Source organism: Tachypleus tridentatus, chromosome 13 (genome assembly GCF_004210375.1).
Source record: "Tachypleus tridentatus isolate NWPU-2018 chromosome 13, ASM421037v1, whole genome shotgun sequence".
Classification (NCBI taxonomy): domain Eukaryota; kingdom Metazoa; phylum Arthropoda; class Merostomata; order Xiphosura; family Limulidae; genus Tachypleus; species Tachypleus tridentatus.
The window spans coordinates 55233701-55257744 of record NC_134837.1 but is presented as its reverse complement, the minus strand read 5'-3'; the positions used below and the strand labels follow the sequence as shown (position 1 = coordinate 55257744).

The following is a 24044-nucleotide window of genomic DNA, read 5'->3' as shown; positions in this document are numbered from 1 at the left end:
CAACAGCAACTTTTCAGAACAACAACGCTCTCAACGTTTTGGTGTCACCAAATCGTTGCGAACCCTCTTATTGCTAAGAAAGCCCTTGAGATACTCATACCGTTTATTACAACGTATCTTTGCGAGCAATCTTTTTCGAGGATGGTAGACATAAAAACGAAGAAAAGGAACACACTTTGTTGCGAAAACGATATGAGAGTGGCACTTGTCAAGGTGAAGCCGCGCATTTCTGAACTTGTCTCTGAAAGGCAACAGCAAAAGTCACTTTGATTTGCATTAAATATTCATTGAGTTATGTTTTTGTTTTTGTGTGAAATTCATGTTTTGTTGGTTTTGTTCTTTCAGTGATATTGTGTGCAACTGATGCATGGTTCATTTTGTGCACTAATAAAATATCTACTTATGTTTTGAATTTGAAAAAATAATATTTTATTTTTCCAATTACGAAGGGTTCAGTGAATGCAAGTACGAAACTTCCGGGTTTCAGAACCTCCAACAAGGTGTAATTTGCGTTATGCAATCTTTTTTTTTCTTAGCTTATTTTTAACTTGTAGTTGAAAAACTTTAAATTCTCATTCTGTAACTGTTAATTGTTATTATTTGAATGATGATATATAATGTAATACATCTCATACAATGGTTTTTCAAGACTACTCTGATATTTAAAATACTTTTGAAATTTCCTTGAGGTTGTCAACATATATAAAAAACAAAATAACTTTTATTTAAAACATTATATTATTCAATCAAACAAGAAATTGAAGGACATTATTAATTTGGGAAATACATGTTAATTTCACTATTCCGACTTAAAGCAGGTACTGACTGCTGACCACGAAAGCACTCAGCGTCATTACTATTATAAATACATTAGGCTGAGAATTCATATTACAATATTTTGATTGCAAGTGTGGAACTAACATTAGTTGGCGAGTAATCTTGTCATTCAGTATAGTTGAATCATTTATAGCAATCATTTTATGGCAAATTGCACCTACAGACATACCTTAAAAATATTAATACAATCAAGTAATGAGCTTCCGATTGATAGATGACATACACTTTGTTTAGAAATTAAACATAATGGTTATTTTAAAAAGTTTAAATGGAAACATTAAGCTTTAACCACAGTAATCATAATCTCCTCTAGGCCGCTGTAACTGTATTTAATATTATTTTGTAACTCACTAAAATATACATCTAAATAAAGTTAATTTCTCATATAGTTTAAATTGTATGAACCTTTTTAGCAATGAGAGTCCTTATCGATATTTTGTCTCGCTGTAGTTAAATAATCTTAAACTAAGCATCTAACTATCATAAATCTTCTCCGTGATTTATGTTTATAAACTTAAAGTCCAGAGTTAATAACGTTCACAATAGCCGATTACTGAATTAATTTTAGGTTAAGTAAATTAATTAAGTTGTTGCTAAGATCATGTCCGTGTAGAAAGGACATCGGTAATACTGTTATATGAACAAACCTGCTTTTTTTTTTCTTCATAGCACTTATAGCACAGAGGTTTTACTGAATTTGTTGTCTTGAAACCTTTCTCTACCACGGTATTTGTATTACTTAATTGAATATTATCTACGTTCATATATCAATGCTAAAGTTACGGTTACTTTATTGTAACTTTAACTGGAATGTGGCAATTGAAAATCAACATATTTTATGCTTCTGTTATTAAGAATAATAACAATACATATGTTCATTCGGGTGCATTCAAATGAATTCTTCTGAATTTTCATCTGTGTTTAGTAGACGTCCTAGTAAACTCGATAAAGTTTGATTGTATTGTTGATCTAGACGTGTGTGTATATTTTTTTCATGGTTTTTGGAGGAAATTTGTTGATGTTGATGAAGTGTTGTTTTATTTTTTTGATTTCATCATTAATTCTATTGGTGAACATAGTTTTGTGACTGTGTTTATTTGGTTTCTTAATATATTGGGTTTTTGTTTTGTTTCATGTGCTGAGTCCCAGGGAATGTATAGTCCAGTATGGGTGATTTTTCTGTGGATTTCTGTCTTAAATTATGTGTCAGTTCTTGTGATCTTGAGATAATTTTTACTTCAAGTGGGTTTCTCGTCATCACGAAATCTTACTTCTGTGTAAGGATTTAGTTTTTCATTGTACCTTAATTTGTTGCCTGAGACGCTCACTTCTTTTATTAGTTTCTTTCCTTTGGTTTGAAAGATTCCATTTTTATGTTAGCCATTATTTGTAATAAACACAAGAGAAGACACATTTTTCAACAACAAAAAAGACTAACAAAGACACCTACGCTGGGTGTTGGATTTATTTCATTGGCTTCACGGCAAAATAAATACTACATTTGCGTGCATTCAGCAGGACAGGGTGGGGGGAAATTGAAGTGGCCGTCAAGCTCTCAAAAGTAAGAAAATTAATTAGTTGAAGTTAGGCCTACCAAAACATTTCTGAAACATGTTATAATGGTAAGACTTTAAAAAGTTGGAAAAAATCTGCACTGACAGATACAAGGCGTTTATATTATATAGATATAAAATATTTTGCTGTAGTCTAGTTTTTTCACCAGATTTACTTTTTGATCATTTTATATGCCAACTGAAATAAGAATATCTAATAAACTACAGCAAGTGCACAACACTTTTTATAAGAAAATGTAACTAGAATCATGAAAAATTAAGGTACTTACAAAAGCCAGTGTTAAAAATTAGGATATGAGATCATATTTGAACAGATCTCGTCGAATGCTTTCAAAAAACATAGAGTCTTACATATTTTCTGTTATTTAATGAAAGATATAGCAAATTAATAATTTCAAGGGAGGCCACTTTTTGTCCACCCCTGTATAGTGTTTATTCGTTGGTGAAAGAGTAGCCTAAGAGTTGGCTAAATTATGGACGGCTAGCGTAGATAGCCCTCGAGTAGCATTGCGCGAAATTAAAAAAAAAACAAACAAGCGAAATAAATCTGTATAGTGTTATCATCGTTCTCATACTCATCTGTTGGAAACTACCAACAAACAAAGTTTGTGATACATTCAGTGTACATAGGTATTTGTATAACAAAATCACAATGCCACCCTATATATACACCTAAACATAGAGATGTATGTGTGTTGCATTTCCCTGTATGTTAGAACATTATGTTATTTCGAATTAACTTTTTGAATGTCGTTTTTTCCCTTTTTATAAAAAAAAATTTTCTTTCTTAAGACAGTAAATGAATTATAGTTGGTTCGAAATTATGTACACATACACGACTTGTTCCAAATGTAACTGGAAGTTATTATTATTGTCTTATTTTCTGACTTAAATCATTTGAAAAGTATTCTTTAGGAAACTGGTTTGGTTTATCTCTGTTACTTGTTTTAATATTTTATATAATAAGTGTCCATATTCACAAGTTAACGGAATTTCCTAAATTACAGAAAAGTAGTGTCCCATTGAAATCCCCGTTTCCTTCGGTTTTCCGTGTGAGTAGCCGGATGCATTTTGAAGGCCAGACATACACTTGCATAAAACAAAACTGGTTTTATGGACTTTTAGTGGCCATTAAGATTTTCCTGTAATATTGTTTATCATGTTGCACAAAGTACATGAAGGATATTAAGATATATTTTTTTAGTGCAGCCGATGTCGCTTTAGGGAGAACCTAGACCTGATACACTACTTGCCAATATCTTAAGGCCAATGAACATAAAGAAAAAATATGCATTTTGCGTTATTAGACTAAACCACTTATTTGAGTAGAGCTTCGAAAGATGAAAATAAGAAAAGAAAAATAAAAAAAACCTTTTTTAGCATTTAATGGGGAAAATGTGAACACTATGAAATGAGCCAAAATACTAACTGGTCAAACGTTTAAGACCACACCAAAAAGAAGTCCTAAACAGGGTAGAAAATACCCAACAAGAGGTCTCAGTAGTGAGCTGCTCGGCCGTCATTGCGAATAACTACAAAAATTTGCTTTGGCATAGTCGATATAAGCGTTTGCAGAAGGGTGGCTGGAATGTTATTGCAAGTGGTGAAGATGACTTCACGAAGATCATACACTGTTTGAAATTTTCGTCCATTTCTATAGACTTTCCTTGCCATCCACCCCTAAACATTGGTCCAAAAGGATCACGTTATTCGCTATGAAAAAATCCTTTTTCCTGCGGGCATTGTGGATTGCAGCATTGTCCTGCTAAAAGATTCAGTCATTTCCACACAAGCAAGGGTCTTCAGTCAATAAGGATGCTCTCTCCAACATGCCATTGTAGTCAGCTGCTGTTTGACGCCCATGTATAACCTTAAGCTCCATTACTCCATGGGAGGAGAAAGCACCCCAAATCATGATGGAACCTCCTCCACTGTGTCGTGTGTCACTTTCCGGTGAGATATCCTTATCGTGCCAGTAACGTTTGAAGCCATCTGGACTATCCAGGTTAAATTGTTTCTCATCAGAGATGTTTGTTTGTTTGTTTTTTGAATTTCACGCAAAGCTACTCGAGGGCTATCTGCGCTAGCCGTTCCTAATTTAGCAGTGTAAGACTAGAGGGAAGGCAGCTAGTCATCACCATCCACCGCCAACTCTTAGGCTGCTCTTTTACCAACGAAAAGTGGGATTGACCGTCACATTATAATACCCCCACAGCTGAAAGGGCGGGCATGTTTGGTGTTACCAGGATCCGAACCCGCGACCCTCAGTTTACGAGTCGAACGTCTTAACCCACCTGGCCATGCCGGGCCCTCATCAGAGAACAAACCTTCTTCCACTTTTCTACATTCCATGTTTGGTGCTTCTCAGCAAAGTTTAACCGAGCTGTTTCGTGGTGTGGAAGGATGCGTGGCCTTTGAAGACGTTTACGGTTTTTAAAACATTTCTCTCGTAGATGCCGTCTAACAATGCAAAATGCATATTTTTTCTTTATGTTCATTGGCCTTAAGATTTTGGCCAGCAATGTATTTGAACATCATCGAAAAGGACGCCACAGTTAGAAAGATTACATGGAGAAGGGATAGATTATTTTTATCTTTCCTTCCATGTAAGGTAGCACTGCGCTGAAAATTGGCGAAACATTGATGTGTTTTATTGCAACCAATACGTCACTGAAACAAAATGTAGGGCACTTTTGTATATGGTGAGATTTAGAATAAATTGACGTGTACATTCTTCATTTAACCTTAACAGTGTACAATTTCACTGAATTTACAGACGAAACAAAGATCTTACAGTTCAAAACTTTTGTAAAAAAAATTGACATAATTAATCTCGTAATGTTTACAGCTGTGTATTTTGGCGTTAAAGGTTTGGTATACTTCACATGCTAAAGTCTTAAGATGGGTGATAATATTTCGAATTCTGTACATATTGAACCGTAAGGAGGACCAGTGTGGTTTCTGAGTCATATGTTGAATGCGTATATCTTAAATATCACATTATATCCCTCAGATAGACTATATTATACGATACAGGAATCACACTGAACTGATGAAGGTTTCAGCACAGAAATCAAACCATCGCATAAATCTAGGTTCCAAAAAAATACACTCCGTAGAGTGTGTTTGTGTTTTTTTCTTATAGCAAAGCCATATCGTGCCATCTACTGAGCCCACCGAGGGGAATCGAACCCCTGATGTTAGCGTTGTAAATCCGTAGACTTACCGCTGTACTGGTAGGGAGCAATCCGTAGAAGATTTAACTATTTATTTTGCCTAACATTTGTCGGACGTGTCCTAGGGGTTACCCTGCCCTAGATACGAATTTGTTTGTTCATGATTCGTGTCCGTTACTGTAGAACTCAAATTGCCTCTTATGGGTGTGCTATAACAGTGGCAATCAAATTCATTATTCGGTCAGAGACTAGTAGCTCAAGCATTTACGCAGGATACTGTTGATTAGTTGCATTTCCTTTAATTATGAGTTCTATATTATGGAAGGTTTTGTGTAGCTTTGTGGGAAATTTGTAGGAAAACAAACTACTCAAAACATCCTAACATGACTAAGCGCGGCATTATTCAGTTGTTGTTGCTACATATTGTTTAACAGGAAGTATTTTAAAAAGTCTTTTATGGAAATAAAGGGGACCTTTCCTAGGATAATAGTATTTGAAAATCATTATTACCAGGTTTAAACAATAGGGAGATATAGCACGCGCAATCTTGTGGGAAAAAATTTTAATATATCGCAATTTAATTAAAATGTTGAAGTTAAAACTTGTAGGAGTGAGTAGGACAATATTTCACGACCAATCATAGTGACGGGAGTCAACGAGGAAGAAGAACGTTTATTATTTGCTCTTTTCCTGACCACCTGTCCATAAAAAAACAAACGAATATAACATATAAAACATCAGTAATTCTTTGTGAGTTGACTCAAAAACTTAACATTTTTACTCGTGAGTATTTTCTCCTTTATTTTTCCACACACACAAAAATGTTCAAGAAATATTTGGTGTTGATCCATTGAGGTTGACGTACGAAAAGATAAGATATTTTGTATAGTTGAGTGTAAAATGTACCTTTTTATGTACCTTGATAAACTCCAGTTTAGATACCAAAATTATCAAAGTAATAAATGTATGTAAGTGAGAAGTTTCTAGAACATTTATTATAAACGTTTTGATGTATTTCTTCAGGTATCAAATTTTGAAAGAACAAGAACAATCCTTGACAGCAGATCTCCTGATTACGGAGAAAAACTCAATATTTTTACACAGATATTCTGGTAAGAGTTTATCCTTGTATATACATTTATAATAGTTTCATTTGTAAAATAAAAAAATCAAAATATTGGTAAACTCAGCAGATAGCCCGATGTGGTTTTGCTATAAGAAAAAAACACATAAAGAAATAAACAACAAAAAAAAACAACAACCGTAGATTAAACCTACGATAGAATATGTGCTGAGAAGAACTATTATTTAATGGAAAAATTTCCATAGCCAGTATATTACAATTGTATATGTACTCATTCATTTATGACCACCTAGCAGTGATCAGTAACTCGGTCTTATTTTAGATAGAGGATCCGAAATTTTGAAGTTGTCCGTTGTGGCCGACTCTTGCATACATTTTTTGGTTTCAAGCTAATGTTTTGTTTTCCTGCTCAACTTTGGAAAAAGAACGACTTAGGATGGAGTTTGAAACCACGTCTAAAAAAACCAAAGGCAGGAAGTACGTTAGAAACTAGGTCAACAATTGTCCTATAATTTGATTCTCGAAAAAACTGTTATGTATCATTATCATTGTCATACTTGCTTGTAGAAAACATAGTTTTCTTACAAAATGTCCTGAGACAGAAAAAATATTCTAGAAATCTTGCAAATACACAGGTACTTTATATTAAAATAATTTTGGAAAAACCCATTTTGCCATGTACTATCATACATTATCTGACGATCTTGAAACGTAGCAATAGTCCTAAGACGTAATTATTCATTGCAAAAATTCTTCGTCGGAAAACTGTGATGTCGAAAGCACACTACTTTTCCCTGATTTCTTTCCATAATCCATCTAGTGTATGAGAACGAAAGTTTTTAAACGACTTAAACAGGGTATTTTCACATAGAATAGTATTATTATTTATTCTACTCATTAGCTACATGAGGTATATAATGATTGAATGAGAGATATGATTGGAAGCTTTATTTTGTTGAACTTTAAGGCCTCATTTCTAGTCTGTAATTATTCTTGTATATACGCCTTTTGTGAATTTTCATCTGTTACAGGACGCCGCACTTTGCTTACTAAGGCTGGAGTACGACTTGTGGTTGGTCTCATTGTAGAAATTCCTGGAGCATCAAGTTGATCCATAATTGTTTGCTAATAACATTAGGTAAAAGGGATACCCCGATCCTAAACATTTTAAAATCCGGATCTTAACACATATGATCTCAGTGTATGAATACTTTAATTCGGAAACATATATTACGTACTTTCTACCAAAACGATCAGTTTCGATAGTATCACACTACTTATAAACGACAAACAGTACCAGAATGTAGGTCTGGTATATGCCGCTCTATCTCCATTTTATATCGACTACAAATATTACGTAACTTGTTGATATACACATTCAAAACCTTTGTTTTAACATTATGTATCTCTGTATGTGGTTAAATATGCCAGATGAGAAAATATTTGAAAATACAGTTTTCTTAATACACACAAATTAAGTCTGTCCATTCTTCAATCTTTCTTGTAATTTCATTTGTTGCAACATTTTTTTTACATTATATTTAGAAGTTATTTGATTTATAACTTTACTTTAATTCCGCAGAAAAACTCCGTGTTGGCATAGCCTTAGTGCCTAGCAAAGAGTACTTAGGTTTCATCTTTGCTGATTTGAACTGGAATGTCAAAAGAACACGAGAAAGTGTGAACGATCTTGTAAGTTTACTTTTTCCTTTTGATTTTGATAATTATTGGATTATTTATATTTAAAAGTAATACAAGTTAGTATAGGTACATATTATGTTCAATTTACTTCTCTATTTGTGCAAAGGATTTAAGAAAGTACGTAGTGAAATTGGTAATTTTTTTTAAGTTGAAGTGCTTAAGTCAAAGAATAATGAAGAGTGGTGAATCGGTTTAATGGATCCCTTGTTAGAAATTCGTTAGATTTGTTATTTGTTAGTATAGAATCCAGTATATGAGAAAAGCTTTTATGTTTACCACTGGTTACAACACAGAGAAGGATGAGGATCTAGGAGTGTTTGTACCCGGAATCCTCTTCAGTTGGTCTGTCGGTAGTAACTAAGACTAACTTGTTTAAATTATCCATATCAGTTACGTTCCACAAAATTAATTGAATTTATTTTGTTAGTTTGTATAAGACTCTAGTTAGACCTCATTTGGAAAATTTTGGTTTAGTAACCTGTAGGAAGGATATCAATCTCATGAAACTGTTGCAGATAAGGGCTGTAAGATTGATAGTTAATTTAAACTTTTAAATTACTAGAAAAGGTGTAACAGTTGATTTGTCTTATTGGAGCGTACAATATGTATAAGTGATTTGATGTTGGCTTCTGAAAATTGTTAGGAGACTTCTTAAAATTTTTTGTGTGATGGAATTCGTTATGGTGACTTGAACATCACAAGTAATAACTGTTAACTATGGAATCTTAAATTCCGGCTTCTTCGACAGAATTGTTTCTTTATTAGAGATGGTATTAATTTATCTCTATTGTTTTAAATTTTGCTGAGTAAGTATATAGATCGTGAAGGTCACTTTTAACGGTGATCTTAATATATTATATTAATATTTGTTCTCATGCTAGGTGTGTACTTGTTTTTAACATAATTTTCCTCTCCATAAACGCTAAAATTTCCAAAGTGGTTTAATGAAGTTTAATTTATTAACATTACTTCATTTTTATTCATTTTGCCCGATAAACATTATCCCTGTACTTTGTGGCTTCTTATTTATTGAATAAAACAGTTTATAGTTTCTTGTGTGTATAAAACTTTTCATTGGCATAAATGCCTTTAGTTCTTTATATTTTAACTTCATTGATACTTGATGTGGGCTATCTGCATTAACTGAGATAAATCTTACTCTCTAAAACATACTTATTTGGTGTACATTCCTATGATAGTATTTTATTACATTAGATGAATCGTGGACACAGAAACGGACAAACTGTAAACGTTTGTTAACATGCAAAATATATTCAACGTAAAGAGTATTATGCAGGTAGCCTTTTGAAAAAAAATTATGCAGGTTGAGTCGAAGAAAGGGTTCTTTATTAACTATATCACTCTTAACCTGAGTCTTCACACAATAGAAAAAAAATGTATTTTTCGTAGTTGAACTAAAAGATGTAAAAATTGGCAACACGTATGGGATATCTTGTTTATTGTTTGATTTAGCTGTTCGAATTTTTAATTGGGCCTCTATAATACAACACATTGTCTGGTAGTTTAAGGACATTCTTGTATGACATTGATGTTGATAGAATTAATATTAACTGTTAAAGTAATATATAATTTTCTTGCGTTTCTTTATAAAAGTTACAATGCATTGTTTCACCAGTTAGAACCTTTGCTGTCTACATTATATTCAGCTTTAAACCCAATTATAACTCACTCGGTTCGGCCAGGCTAGTCCTAAATACGTTTAGTAAGTTAACAGTGCAAAACAGTGTTGGTCAGTAAAATTATATTATAATTCACCAGACAAAAAAGAAGAAAATAAAGAAGAGCAAATTGTATACATTTCGAAGAAATCTTTCAACTGATTGCATTGCTATAAAACATTTTACTTATATCAGAAAGCATTAGTTTGTGTATTACTAGAAATACAGTTTTAAAGCATTTATGTTTTGTTAAAGAGATATCAAAAATTTTAAATCACTGTTAGTTTGTTTGCTTTATAATTTTTGATAGTGGTGGGCATTGTACAGATAGCACATTGTATAGCTTTGTGCTTAATTCCAAACAATCAAAACCACCAGTCATAGTAATGTTGAAGTGTACCCGTATCTCTAATGTTTGTAGGTACAAGAGATACAGACGTCATCTTCTTACAGACGCGATTAAAATTGTAATGGCGTCAAATTATTGTAGGATAATAGTGTTAGGCCTGTTATATTTCTTTATCTAGACCCTTGAGGACTTTGAATAATTAAAAGTGTATAGTAATAGCATTTCAACCATGAAACGTTTGCCCTATTCTTTGCTTACGACGTGTTTTATTCAATCTAGAGCTTATCAGTCTGTTGGGATCACGATAAACACAATAGTGGTCGGAACGCTACTTATAGCGTTTGTTGCAACAACTGTTGTTATGGTGCAAACGGTTTTTGCAGCCTTGTTAGATAAAGAATGTGGTGTTAACAATTTATTACGTCTAATACTAATGCCTTATAGCAAGTATAATGATTATAATAATGCAATTATAATAAAATTGTGGTGTTAACAATTTATTAGGTCTAATACTAATGCCTTATAGCAAGTATAATGATTATAATAATGCAATTATAATAAAATTGTGGTGTTAACAATTTATTAGGTCTAATACTAATGCCTTATAGCAAGTATAATGATTATAATAATGCTTCGCCAGTAGGGAGAAGGCATTTGTACCATAAAAAAACGTATTTCGAGGATTGTGGACCATAAGAATAAAGGTTATTTATTACAAAGAGTTAATTCCATTTTATCAAAACAATGTCCCGTTTCCTTGTTGGTCATGTCATTACTTTCTCTATTGTCGACTTTCCTCATACCATCACCCCACACCGCAATTTTTATTTAAAAAAAGCCCCTTCAAACAATGACAAGTTCGCCTTAGATCACATATATTTACCAACCTGTCCCCCGCTAGTACAGCGGTATGTCTCTAGATTTACAACGCTAAAATCAGGGGTTCTATTTCTCTCGGTGGGCTGAGCAGATAGCCCTTTGTAGCTTTGCTATACGTAAAACATACAAAACACATTTACCAACCATAGACATAGACGTTTATTGGAGCTATATCGGAATATTTGGTAGATCAAAGAGGATTGTTCTTTCTTTCAATTTATTGCTCTTCCTTTTCGTTAAGATGCATCTGGACGAGTTGTGAATCTTTTTTAACTTTATAATTCTTGTTTACTTTCTAGTTTAACTCACACAAACACACAACTTATAGAAAACCGTTAATAATTTGTATTGCACTTCAAAATTAGGTTTGTGAAACTTCATCTTAATAAAAAAGCTGCAATTTAACAAGCTGAATTAGTGTTGATAAAATTATTTTTATTATTTGTTATTGTGTCTCGAAAATGTCCTTATAATAAAACGTTTGAAATTCCACTTTTATAACATATATTTAGATTCGTGATATCAATTACAATGAAAGACTGGAATACAGGTTTTTAGACCAGCATGGCTGTCCATTGAGCTCCAAACAAGAATTGATGATGACTATGGTTGACATACTTGTGGAACAACATATTTCAATAACGTTTATCAGAGCAAATCAGCCCGGTACTTCTCTACCACAACCAACTCGACAATATTCAGCACTGATTTCAACAAGCCAAAAATCAGAAAGAATTTCCTCTCAGAAAAGTGGATGTAATATTCAAAACTGTCTCACACTTGAGTCTGGAGTTCAAAGGAAAAAGACCTTCAAGCTAGGAAGGTAACCATATAGCAATATCACAATTCAAATGTGAATTTAATAAAATTAGTAATAATTAGTAAAATTAAAAAAGTTAAAAATTAACTTTACATAACCATCCAAAACTAAAAACTTTCTAACACATCAGTTCAAACCTGCAAATGTGATTTATTTTCTTTTTTTACTTTGTAATAATTTCAATCTGTTTGTTCAGTATGATTTTGTATTTTTTCTGAACAGATTGAAATTATTACAAAGTATCAGTAGTTGTGTACAATGGAAGCCAATAAAGATGAAAGGAGATAATAATAATTACAATGAAATTATACTAAGTACAAAGTCTAATTTTAGCTAAACCTTACACCATGGAAATTAATATACAAACATGTTTAATATCTTAAATTAAATTATTATTGTTTGTCCAACCTTCATAAAGTAGGTTGTTTTAATTTTGATTATAAGAGATCATCTCAGAGACAAGCAAAAATATAACCAACGTGAAAGCATTATGCTTGTTGTACTCGAAGCATGAAAAGATGATGGTTAATATTTTAAGATTATTAGTTATTTATATAACAGTGGAACAATTTTCGTGATGATGATCATATTGTGGTTTAATTAAGTTATTTTGATGTAATACTTCAAACCTTAAAAACTCATTTGATACAATTTGCACACATTTCTGACATAACAGTATTTAACAAACATGATATAGTACAGTAATATAATCTTAAGGCAACCAAATATTGCATCACCAATAGGTATCGAAAATATAAACGCATAAGTCTGTAGTTTTAACGTAAAAAACTCCAATCCATACAAAAATTAGTAAAGGAAATTTTACTTTTTAAAAATAGATAAATTTAATGAAAATACAACAAAGAAGTTCCAATAAGTATTCCTTGTTCTAAAAAAAATTAAGATATCAAATTTGTTCATTGAGAAATAGAAAAGGAAGTCATGGCTCATCAGTTAACAAGATTTTTTTGTTTTAAGGATATGTATATTATACTAATCTAAACAATTTAGTAAGTGAAAAAAATGTTTTAATAGGATAAGTAACTACGACTTGGGTGTGCGTAACAGCAAATATCATTAAATGAACATACAGCTATAGAAAGGAAATGAAAGATTCAAAATATGTAGTGCATTATGTAAACAGCTATCCACACGTTTGAAACTATTAATTCTCTATTCGAATTTTACAAATTACTCAAAAAGATTAGACAATTAAGATTTATTGCTTTAATTTGCCCGTTTTTACAGAATTTCTCTCAAACAGAAGAAAGATTTTAGAAAAGTCTTTGTGGCAAAACCCATCCTTATTAGCTATGTCCGAGCAGAAGCAGTGAGATATGCTCTTAACTTGAAGCAAGAGCTGGTCGATCTTGGATTTAGCGTTTTTTTGGTACGATATATTTTGTTATTATCAATCGTATTGAATTTTACTTTGTTCTTTTTACCAGTGTCACAAACATTTTAATGTGGAGTTTAAGAGACTTCTTGAGATTAATTTCTTGTTTTTAAAGAAATGATTTTTTAATATGATGTTTCCTATTTATGACTTAAGTGAAGTTGTAGTAAAGAAACACTCAGATATTGGGTCAAACTTAGATTTTAAAGTAAATGTGCGAAATTAAAGAAGCAAGATTGAAGCTTAAAAGGAAGTAAAATTTAAAACACATGACTTAAATAGGTTTAAATGAAGCAGTGTAACAAATAAAAAATATAAAATAAAGTAATTATTAGAAACGCAGGCTGGAATAAAAGGCTTAACTGAAATGATATTAAACACGTCTTATTTGGGGCAGGACTAAAAATACAAAATCAGCTTAATAAATAAAGCATACTGAAATTACATATGCAGGTTTTAGTAGTGAATGTTGTGAAGTTAAATGCAAGAAGTATTAGTTGTGATTGAAAGAAGTGCGAAAGTGGCCAACTTTTGGTAAGTTTGTGAGTGGTTACAGCACTATAAGTGACTTGGGGAAGTGGTCACTTTTCTTTTTCAACATTATGACGACAACAGGATCCCTGTGATTATGAAATGTTATAATCAAAACATGCGTGCAATGTATGAAAGAAACTTTTTACAAATAGTTTAAGAAATATATATAAAATACCTCAGTTTAAGAGAAAAGAAGAAAACATCAAAAACGACTAGAGGGTGAACGAAGAAACGGAGGGGGGATACGAAGAAAGAAAGTAATATGCTGCCAATAAGAAGCTAACGTAATTTTTAAAACTATGTGGTATAAACACCAGTTTATCATGTTTAAGTTCGTATGAGTCAATTCTTGATATAAATTAACTTAGTCTTAGTGAAGCTGAAGGGAAAGTAAAGTGAAAGTATAGCACCATTGTATGAAAAGGATATCAGAATTGTGATTCGTAAATTTGTTAGAATTTGATACCCAATAACAAAATAATTTGAAGTTGGGACCACATCAACATTAAAAGAAAGCCAACTGATGAAGCAGTTGAATTAGTAAAGAAAGTTTCCTTTTTGTTCTTTTCTTGCTTGTTCTTGTTTTTATAGTGGTTCATTGAATTATTGCTAGTTATAAATTTTGTTATTCATTGTTTAAAATTAAAGAATTAACTCCAGTATGGAGGAAAAATGGAAATAACTGACAAAAGTTTAGTTTTGAAATAAATTATATAATGTAGTAACAAGTGAAAGAAATAAGATATATAATTGAGGCAAGAGTCACAGTAGATAATTTTTCTAACCTTGAGCTCATTGAAAATTTAAAAACTGCTAGTGGTAATGAGTTGGAATTTACTCAGATAAGCTAGAAACGAAACGTTTTGAAGCTAAGAAAACTCTTCACAGCTACAGTTAGAAGACAGGCAAAAACAGAGAGAATTCGAAATGACGGTGAGTGAAAGGCAAGGCAATTTTGGAAGGCTGGAGTGTGGGAAAGAAGCACCCTACGTAGTTACCTAAATTTTATAAAAGAAATATAACTGTGTTTTTCTGTGCTTTTAAAACAATAACGAGAGTAGACGAATAGAACCTTCCGTATATGATGAGAAAATTACTTCCTGCATTAACTGGAAAGGCGTTAACAAAATACGCACGCATATTTTTAAGTTTAAGTTCGTTCAAGACGATGTGCTAATAATTTTGTAAACACGCATTTAGACGTTTCTGCATAATCAGCTGAGTTTGCCTTCATTCCTCCTTTCACGTTTCTTTGAAAGTGAGTGAATATCAATCTTACAGAACTAATTGCAACAAACAAATAAAACTGGATAATTTCTTCTCCAGAGATGCAAAGAAAGCCTTTACGCAGGTTGGGTTTGTAAATGTGGAGAGAAATTATAAACCACTGCCAAAATGTATTAGATGTGACCGAGTTCATAAAAATAGGCATAATAAGAAAACTACGGAAAAAGAGAGAATCTAATATGTTGTAGTTAAGACAAACATAATTTTTGTAATAAATATTAAGGTGATGTGATAATAAATGAGCAAGCTGTAAAGACGTTAAGGGATAGTGATACTTGAAAAACTGATGAGAAAATCGTTAGTAAATGATAATTAACTCATAGGTGTCATATTTGATTTAATAGGGATTAGTGCTATAGCCGGAGAAATTCTGTATATAGTACTACTAGCTACAGTCAAAGTCGAACTTTTGAATGTTAAATCATCGCAGGGGTGGTGGAAAGTATGAAACATCGAGTTTTGCTTGATATTGAGGTAGCAGCTGTCGGGTTTCAAAATAGATGTAAATACTAATAACAATGGTAACACATAGCCAAATAACAAATGAGATTACAGGGCACTCTGAATCAGAGATAGGAGTTAGTGAAGAAGTCAATAATCACGTGAACAATACAAATAGTGAAGAAAATTTAAATGCTACTAGAATAGGGAGTATGGATCGAGAAAAATAATTGACTGGCAAATTAAAGATCAGAGTTTGGATAAATGCTGCAGTGAAGCCACGATAGAGGAACAGGAAGTAACAAAGTTCAGGCGAAATTAGTAATACTGGGCTGAAGGAGCATCGAGGAACTAATGTGATGGGAATGATACAACACATAGTAAGTATCAAATTACATTCCAGACGGAATGTAGACGCAAGTAATTAGAGCTAAGGAATGATGCAATGTTGGTTGGACATTTAGGCGCAGCTAAAATGAAAGATAAGATCAGTAATAGCTACTCCTCGTTGGGTATGTTTGGAGATATAGAGCTTTTTATAAAGAACCGTCCAAAGTGTCAGCTAGCTCGTGAAAGGGGTATGAAAGTAAAATAAAATTCAGTTCGATTAGTACAGTTATAAACATTTAATCTTGTTGCACAGAAAAACTGCCAAGATGAAATATGTTATTACAGGAGTATAATTTTATTGAAAGTTATGGAACAACGAGTGGCCATCGAAATGCAGAGAGGCTTCAGTTATTGAGACCTTCCTGAACCTCTCTAATTAAAACTAATTTTATTGTATGTGAGTACAGAACTTCAGATCCATATATTTATTGTTAAATCTGATGTTGTGTGTGAATGTGTGGTTATGTGAATAAATGGTTGATTGGTCAGCGTTTATTGGCGCAAAACTACTAGGTAAAAAATAAAATAAAATTGCTATAAAACGTAAAAATGAATCAATGTAAAACTAAGTAAACTTCAAACAACTGGTAAAATTTAAATAGAGTTAAAAAGGCCAATGGCTTTTATAAATTTAAAAACATTAGTAAGGTGGACAGTGTCACCATCGCCAGTGACACTGTTCAACGTCTGGGGTAAACCTATGTTAGAAAAATCTAAAATACTGCCGTTGCTCACTATTGTAATGATAGCATGACAATAAAATGTGGGCTACTGTGACCCGTGTGCCACACAGACCACATATTGGTGCATCAGTACCAAATAAAAGAAAGCAATGAGTTAAAAAACTGTGACCAATGCGTAGCCTAGTCAGGAAAACTTCCTCCTTCCGATCCTTATGGAAGCAAGACGGCAAAGAGCAACAGAAGGCTTGGTCTGCAAAAGCTTGTTATCACGTTGCTCACTTCCAAATAGCATAGAGCCCAGTCTTAAATACAGAACCATAGCTCTTTCATAGAACAGGCATGGCAGTAATAACGCCAGAGCAGACAGACTTATCTGTAGTGTCAGTGAGCTCTTTCCACCGAATACCAACGTGGTCCGGTATCTTGAAAAATTGGACAGAAGTAGATGATAAATAAAAATGGGTTAATCGTTTTTTTAATATCGACGAGAACATGATGAGAACTAACGTGAAGCAAATCCAGGGCCAGTAGAGAGCTAAGTGAGTCAGTATGAATAGTACAATTCATGTACTGCATAGCTTCTACTTGATCCAAGGCAAGAGAAATGACGTTAAATTTGGCAGTGAACACAGAAATTGCAGAGGAGCTCCTGTGTGCAATCATCGAATCACAACAAATCATAACAGATCCCACAGAGTCACCTGATTTCGAACCATCCTTATAACTGATGGTTTGAAAGATGTTCGGTAACTAGAAGCTGGTACTTCTAATCTAGTGAATCCTCATTCTTCAGATGACTCAAAGAAAGGTCACATTTGGCTATGATAATAATACATGGTGGGATTCGCTGACCATTGGATACAGCAGTGTCATCCAAGGACAAACCAAATCCATCCAACTGCGTCTGGATACGAAAAGGGAAAATGGCAGACCGTCTGTTTTAAAAAGGTATGGTCCACTGAAGAAGGAAAACACAACCCTAGGTGGGATGCTGTAGTAAGGATCAAAGTTTTGAAGCCTACAATAAAGACAATTGCAATTGGAAAAGTGTAGAGGATGTTCATGAGACTCAGTGTACAAACTCTGGACTGGAGAAGTGCAAAACCCCTTTGTAGAGCCGAAGCCCCTGATGGTGCACGGGTTCTAACATTTTCAAGGCCAAGGTTCTAGCAGAGCCATGGTCTAGAGACCCATAGTCCAGTTTTGATCGAATGAGGACATGACAGATCTTTAGCATAAAACGTCGATCTGTTCCTAAGAGGTGGGAGGACATGGATGATGTTCAATGCCCTTGTACACTTGATGCATAGCTGCTTGATGTGTGGAATGAAAGTAAGCTTACAGACAAATATAAGCCCTAAGAAATTTGCCTCGGGGACCACAGAAAGCACAAATTCTTCAAGACAGAGCTCAGAATCGAGGTGAATGCCCTGTTGGTGGCATAAGTGCATGCAAAAGTGAGAAAAGGTAAAACTGTTTGCTGTTAGCCACTTCATTAAACGATTGAGGGCAGTCTGTAGCTACTGCTCAATAAACCTCATGCTCAACGACTGACACGAAATGTAAAAGTCGTTGACACAGAGACCATTTGCAACTGTAAGGAAGTTGTCCACTGATGACATTAATCTTTATAATTAAAAGTGTGATACTCAAAACACAGCCCTGAGGGACTCCAAGTTCCCATGGGAAAGAACTGGAATGTGTCGAATACACACAGACCTGGAATCACCTGGCCATTAAAAATATTTAATAAAAATGGGTAAATGGCCACGTAAGCAATATGAAAGGAGATCTTGCAGGATGCCATACATCCACGTATTATCACAAGCTTTCTCAAGGTCGAAAAATACAGAAACAAGATGTTGTCGCTTTAGAAAGGCTTCCCTGATTAATGCTTCAAGTTTAATTAGGTGGTCTATGATGAAGTGCTGTTTTCAGAACCTACATCAGGAGGTTGTTTGATTCGTGGAACCAAACAAGACGAGTATTAACAATCATCTGTAAGATCCTTCAGAGACAGCTAATCAAAGCAATTGGAAGATAGTTTGAAGGAATCTTGGGATCCTTTTCAGGCTTAGAGAAATGGAGGACAATAGCATGGCGCCAAGCATCAGGAAAAGAGTTAATTACAACCAGAAGAATAGAAAGATAGGCAGGAGAGTGTTGGTGGAACATATCATAATGAATATCATCAGGCCCAACTGATACATTGCCAGACTGATGAAGACCAATCTTGAGTTCCACCAGTGTAAAGTGGTGTTTATACTCATACTCGTTTATACAACGATCTGCTTGAAAGGAAAGAGGCAATTGCTCTGCCCGATTCTTGATGACTGATAAAGTGGGGGACAAAGCAGAAGTGCTAGATGCACGAGAAAAGCTTTCGCCGAGAATATTGGCGATGCTTTGAGCATCAGTAACTTCCTACCCATTGGAGAGCAAGATCGAAAGGGGGGCAGATATATACTGCCCACTGTTCTTCTGAATCTTGTCTCATATTAGTTTGGAACTGGTGGTAGAAGATATGATAGTTGTGAACTTAATCCAAGATTTCTTCTAGCTTTGGAATCTTACCTGCCGAGCATGTGCATGGGCCTGCTGGAAAACAGTGTAGGATACCTACGAAAGCTATCCCAGGCCCTTATTTGAGCCTTCTATGCCATGTTGCAGGTATGATTCCACCACAGATGAGGATACCATGGAAAACAAGTTGTGGTTTCAGGAATAGATTGAACAGCTACTTGGACAATACAGTTAGTTACTGCTCCCTCATATTGTCTATCGCTAGCTTACAGACGACAGCAGGATCAAATTACGTGAGAGCAGTGAAAGAGGTCCAGTTGGTCTGGTCCAGCTTTCACTTAGGGAAGTGGGTCGGGTGGCATCTACAACGACCAATCTCTTTCAAAATTATAGGAAAATGATCACTGTCAACCCTCCAAGAAAAGTAAGGAAAAGTGAAGGGGAGCAGACATAGAGATCAATAGCAGCAAAAGACTGACAAGATGCATGAAAATAAGTATAAACACCAGTATTGAAGAGGGAAACGTTGTGATCTGAGAGCATACACTCTACAGAGTGACCCCTCTCATCAATATCACATCCTCCACAGAAGGGTTATGTCCATTAAAGTCCCCCAGGATTAAAAGGGAAGCAGCAACTGTTCATTAAGAACTCAAGGCCGGATTGATCATAGATCTCTGCAGGAGACGGGTAGAGAGAACAAATAGTGATCGATAACCCAAGAAAACACGGATGGCTATGGCCTCCAAGAGTGAATGGAGTCCAACACTGGTACTCGGTTAACCCTAGCCCAAATGAACCAGTCAGTTGACCCTGGGAGCTACACCAAGGAATTCAAGGTCAAAATGGTGTGTTAGCGTTGGGCCGCTCAACCACCAGGAGTAAATAAATGGAAATTTTGAAACCCTGAATAATAAAGGTGGAACAGAGGATATTCTGAACTTATTTTGTGTGTTTGTTTGAAGTTAAGCACAAAGTTACAGAATAGGCGATCTGTGCTCTAACCACCATGGGTATTGAAACCCAATTTCTAGAGTTGTAAGTCTGCAGACATACCGCTGCGCTCCTGTGGGTCATATATAAATGATATATATATATATATATATATTGGTGTGTGTGTAAATGAATATGAACTTTCTAATGTTTCAGTGATATATAAGACTGTAAAGTTTATTAGCTATATAGACAGATTCAGAACTATATGTGATATTAGTAAAGACGGTAAATTATCAGTGGTTAAACAAGAATAGCAGCATACTCTGGAAATTCAGAATCTGGGATAACATCGAGGTTAGAAAGAAACACAGCTAGAGTTGAGTACAATCAACATAGTTGAATTTATTCAGAAAGAGGGGTAAATGCTACGAAGTTAGCTGTAAGGAACATCGATTTGGGTTTAGAGGAGCGAGAAAGCGACCTGCTTTCAGTCAGTCTCTAAGGATTACAGCATTCTGAGTCGTTAGGATATTATTAAAAGAAGTAGCCACTTTTCGTCTTCAGCAGTATGGAAACAACGATTATGAATCATTACAATCAGAACTGGTGTACAAAGTCAGTTAGAAAGAAACATCTTTTGGTGTGTGTTTAAAAAGTATATATATAAGATAAAAGGAAAACGATCAAGAGATGTGGGAGCGATGAATAAACCGAGAGAGAAACGAAGGAAAAATTAATGTTTACTGCCAGTAATAAAGAAAACTTAGTTTTAAATCTTATTTTAATAAAGAACAATTGATGTGAGTCCATTCCTGATGGAAAAAGGTACAACTTTAATAAGGTTGAAAAGAAAACCTAGTGTAAGTAAAGCAAAACTGTAACAATTTGGTGTAACTGAGGTCTACAACAAAGTGGTGACCGAAATGATGTCTCTACAGTGGATTAAGTGAATTATGATCGCTAGTACAACTTTTGATAATAATTTAATGAAGTAAAACTACAGGCACAGATTTCTATAAATAAACATGATTTTAAGAACAGCTTCTGGTAAAGAATCAAAGGAAATCGTAAAGTACTATTACAAAGCTTTGAATAATGATGTATATGAAATAAAATTACCCTCACAAATATAAAATGAAAAGTGAGATAAATTGCAAAACATGTTTTGGTACTAGCGAAGTGAGATTAAATTCAAAGTTTACAGCAATAGATTAAGTGATCTTGGTTATAACATATAAAATGATTGAGGAAAATTAAAATCAGGATTTTAGCAGAAAATTTAAATTCAATATAGTGAAGTAAGAGTCCAGTGACAGTTTTTGATCGTTGTTTTAATGAAGATTACATCACGTTTGACACCAGATTAGATAAACAGTAAATTTTATCGTACACTTTATAAACGAGATGATATGCAAAGTAATTAATTTTCAGAACTTACGTGGAAAGTTAATTCTTACTGTATCACGAACTTTCTGACCAATGTTAATGCATAGGCTTAAATGTGTTTCATATTAATTCACATTTTCTATGAAAACTTCACCGTATTTAAATAGTTTAAATTAATGTAGATATATTAATTTGAAAGTTTTGAGTGGATTACGTATACTAACTAATGTAAATTTGACTTTGATAAAAATATAGATTTTTAGCTCGGTTTCTATCGCAACAAGTAAAAACAAACACAATAAATAGTCACGGTAATAATTTTTGGTGATCGTACATTTTTAAAGCCAACATTTGATCACACTTTTTTAGGACGTCCATGAAATTAAAACCGGTTCTGACTGGCAAGATGCACTGAATTATGCAATTAGCAACTGCTCTATATTTGTGCCTCTCATTACTCCCATGTATGGGAAAACCCAGTGGACCAATAGAGAGGTAAGAATAATCTTAAATTTCCGAGTATAATGAAGTTTAGTAACAGAACTATTAGTGTAGAATAAAGTTAACATATAAAATTATTACTGTATAATAGTTAACATAGAATTATTAGTGTATAAAAAAGTTTACGTGTAAGACTATTGTGATTTTAGAGTAATTTAAACATTTTATATATATTCAGCCAAACAGTAATAAGGATCTAGATTTGTAAGGTTAATACTAGTTGATTCTTATAATTGAGGCTCTCATAAACAAGACTAATGTACAGAACTTAAGCCTCTCTCACCAAACCATGAATACCTACTAACATTTAAATATTTGAATCAGTCTTTCAAGTTGAAGCATTCTAATGCTAAAATTACCAACTTTTATAATCCTTCGTTATTTTTGGGGCTCATATATCTCATCATATTCAATAGTTTTATGTTTGTTGTCTGTTAGAACAAAAAACAGAATTGGACAAAAACACGTCTTTTTTATAAGAAATGCATACGGCATTCCAGCAGCACTTGGTAGAATTAATTATAATGTTGATGGTACTTGTGTATAAAGTTTATGGTTTGTTTAATCTGGTATTAGGCACCTTGCAGCCAACAAATCAATGGATTTAACAGTAGTTTGGTATATAAATGGTTTAAAAGAGTGTTTTTTTATTAATGGTTGTAAAGCTGTCCCACGATACAAATAAGTTGTACGTTTTCAGAGATGTGGGAAACGTAAAACATTCAAAACTCACTGCATTATTTTTAATCTTATTCATTTTTAATTCTTTTATTTAATAGGGCATAGATCAATCAAAATGTTTGAAAGTTGACTTTTCATAACACGTAAAGTGTTTTTTTAATTTCACGCAAAGCTACACCAGGGATATCTGCGCTAGCTATCTAATTTAGCAGTGTAAAACTAGAGGAAAGGCAGCTAGTCATCACCACCCACCGCCAACTCTTGGGCTACTCATTTACCAACGAATAGTGGGATTGAGCGAAACAGTATAACGCCCCCACGGTTGAAGGGGCGAGCATGTTTGGTGTGACGGGGATTCGAACCTATCGAACACCCTGACAACTTAGCAATGTGGGGTCTCCTCTGAAAGATGTTGATAAAAGAACTCAAAACCCAGATTTAAGACATCCATTAGAATATAAGCATCTAATTCAACCAAAAATCTTGAAATAAAACGTTAATTTGTTTAAAACTTCTCTATAACCTTGTTTATTACCTTCACTAACTACAAAATATGAAGGTACGTTTTATTAAATATCCAACAATACTTTCCACTTGGCTTTCTACTAGATACACATCTTAGTTTTACATTAAGACATTCGCAATTATCATTTTCATTTTCTCTCTTCTTTTCTTCTTTTTGAAGTTTGAAAGTATACATGCGATATTTTTGTTACCATTCCACTATCCATAGATTTTGGAACATAATATTCACACTATCACTAGGAAATAAATAATACCATGAAGGGTTTGAGGTCTACGGCTAGTGTACATTGTAACTAAAACAACGTCACTTTTATAAATGAACCAGAAAACTTTGAACGTTTCGGTTAATAAAGTAGAACTAACATGGTCATTATACACGCTTAACGTATTTAATGTACATTTAAGTTACTGTCATTGGGTGTGTAGGTTACGATACTGTAATTGTCAGCAGGAAGTTTACTTACGCCTTTCAATCTTCGTTGGGTTAACTTGTTATAATATAGTAACCGTCATCAGATTGTTCGGCTGTGTTGCCATAAAAGCATGAGGGCAGTTTAATTACACTGCTGTAACAGTTATTAGACTAAACAGTTACGTTACAGAAAACCTTTGTTAGTTCTTATTTCTTCATTTATTATGAGCCTTAAAAATGTGATTTTGCT

At 33.6% G+C, this 24044-nt stretch overlaps 1 protein-coding gene across 5 annotated transcripts in view; it reads left to right on the top strand.

Moving 5' to 3' along the window:
- Positions 1 to 24044, top strand: part of LOC143236824 (uncharacterized) — a 65295-nt gene that overhangs the window by 16214 nt on the left and 25037 nt on the right. For 4 of the 5 annotated variants that reach the window (XM_076475423.1, XM_076475421.1, XM_076475422.1 and 1 more), the window contains exons 2-6: positions 6611 to 6699; positions 8254 to 8363; positions 11792 to 12102; positions 13348 to 13489; positions 22045 to 22170. In XM_076475423.1, coding sequence (XP_076331538.1) covers positions 6611 to 6699; positions 8254 to 8363; positions 11792 to 12102; positions 13348 to 13489; positions 22045 to 22170 — 778 coding nt within the window. The remainder of the gene's footprint in view (positions 1 to 6610; positions 6700 to 8253; positions 8364 to 11791; positions 12103 to 13347; positions 13490 to 22044; positions 22171 to 24044) is intronic. The other variant, XM_076475425.1, reaches the window with a different exon arrangement.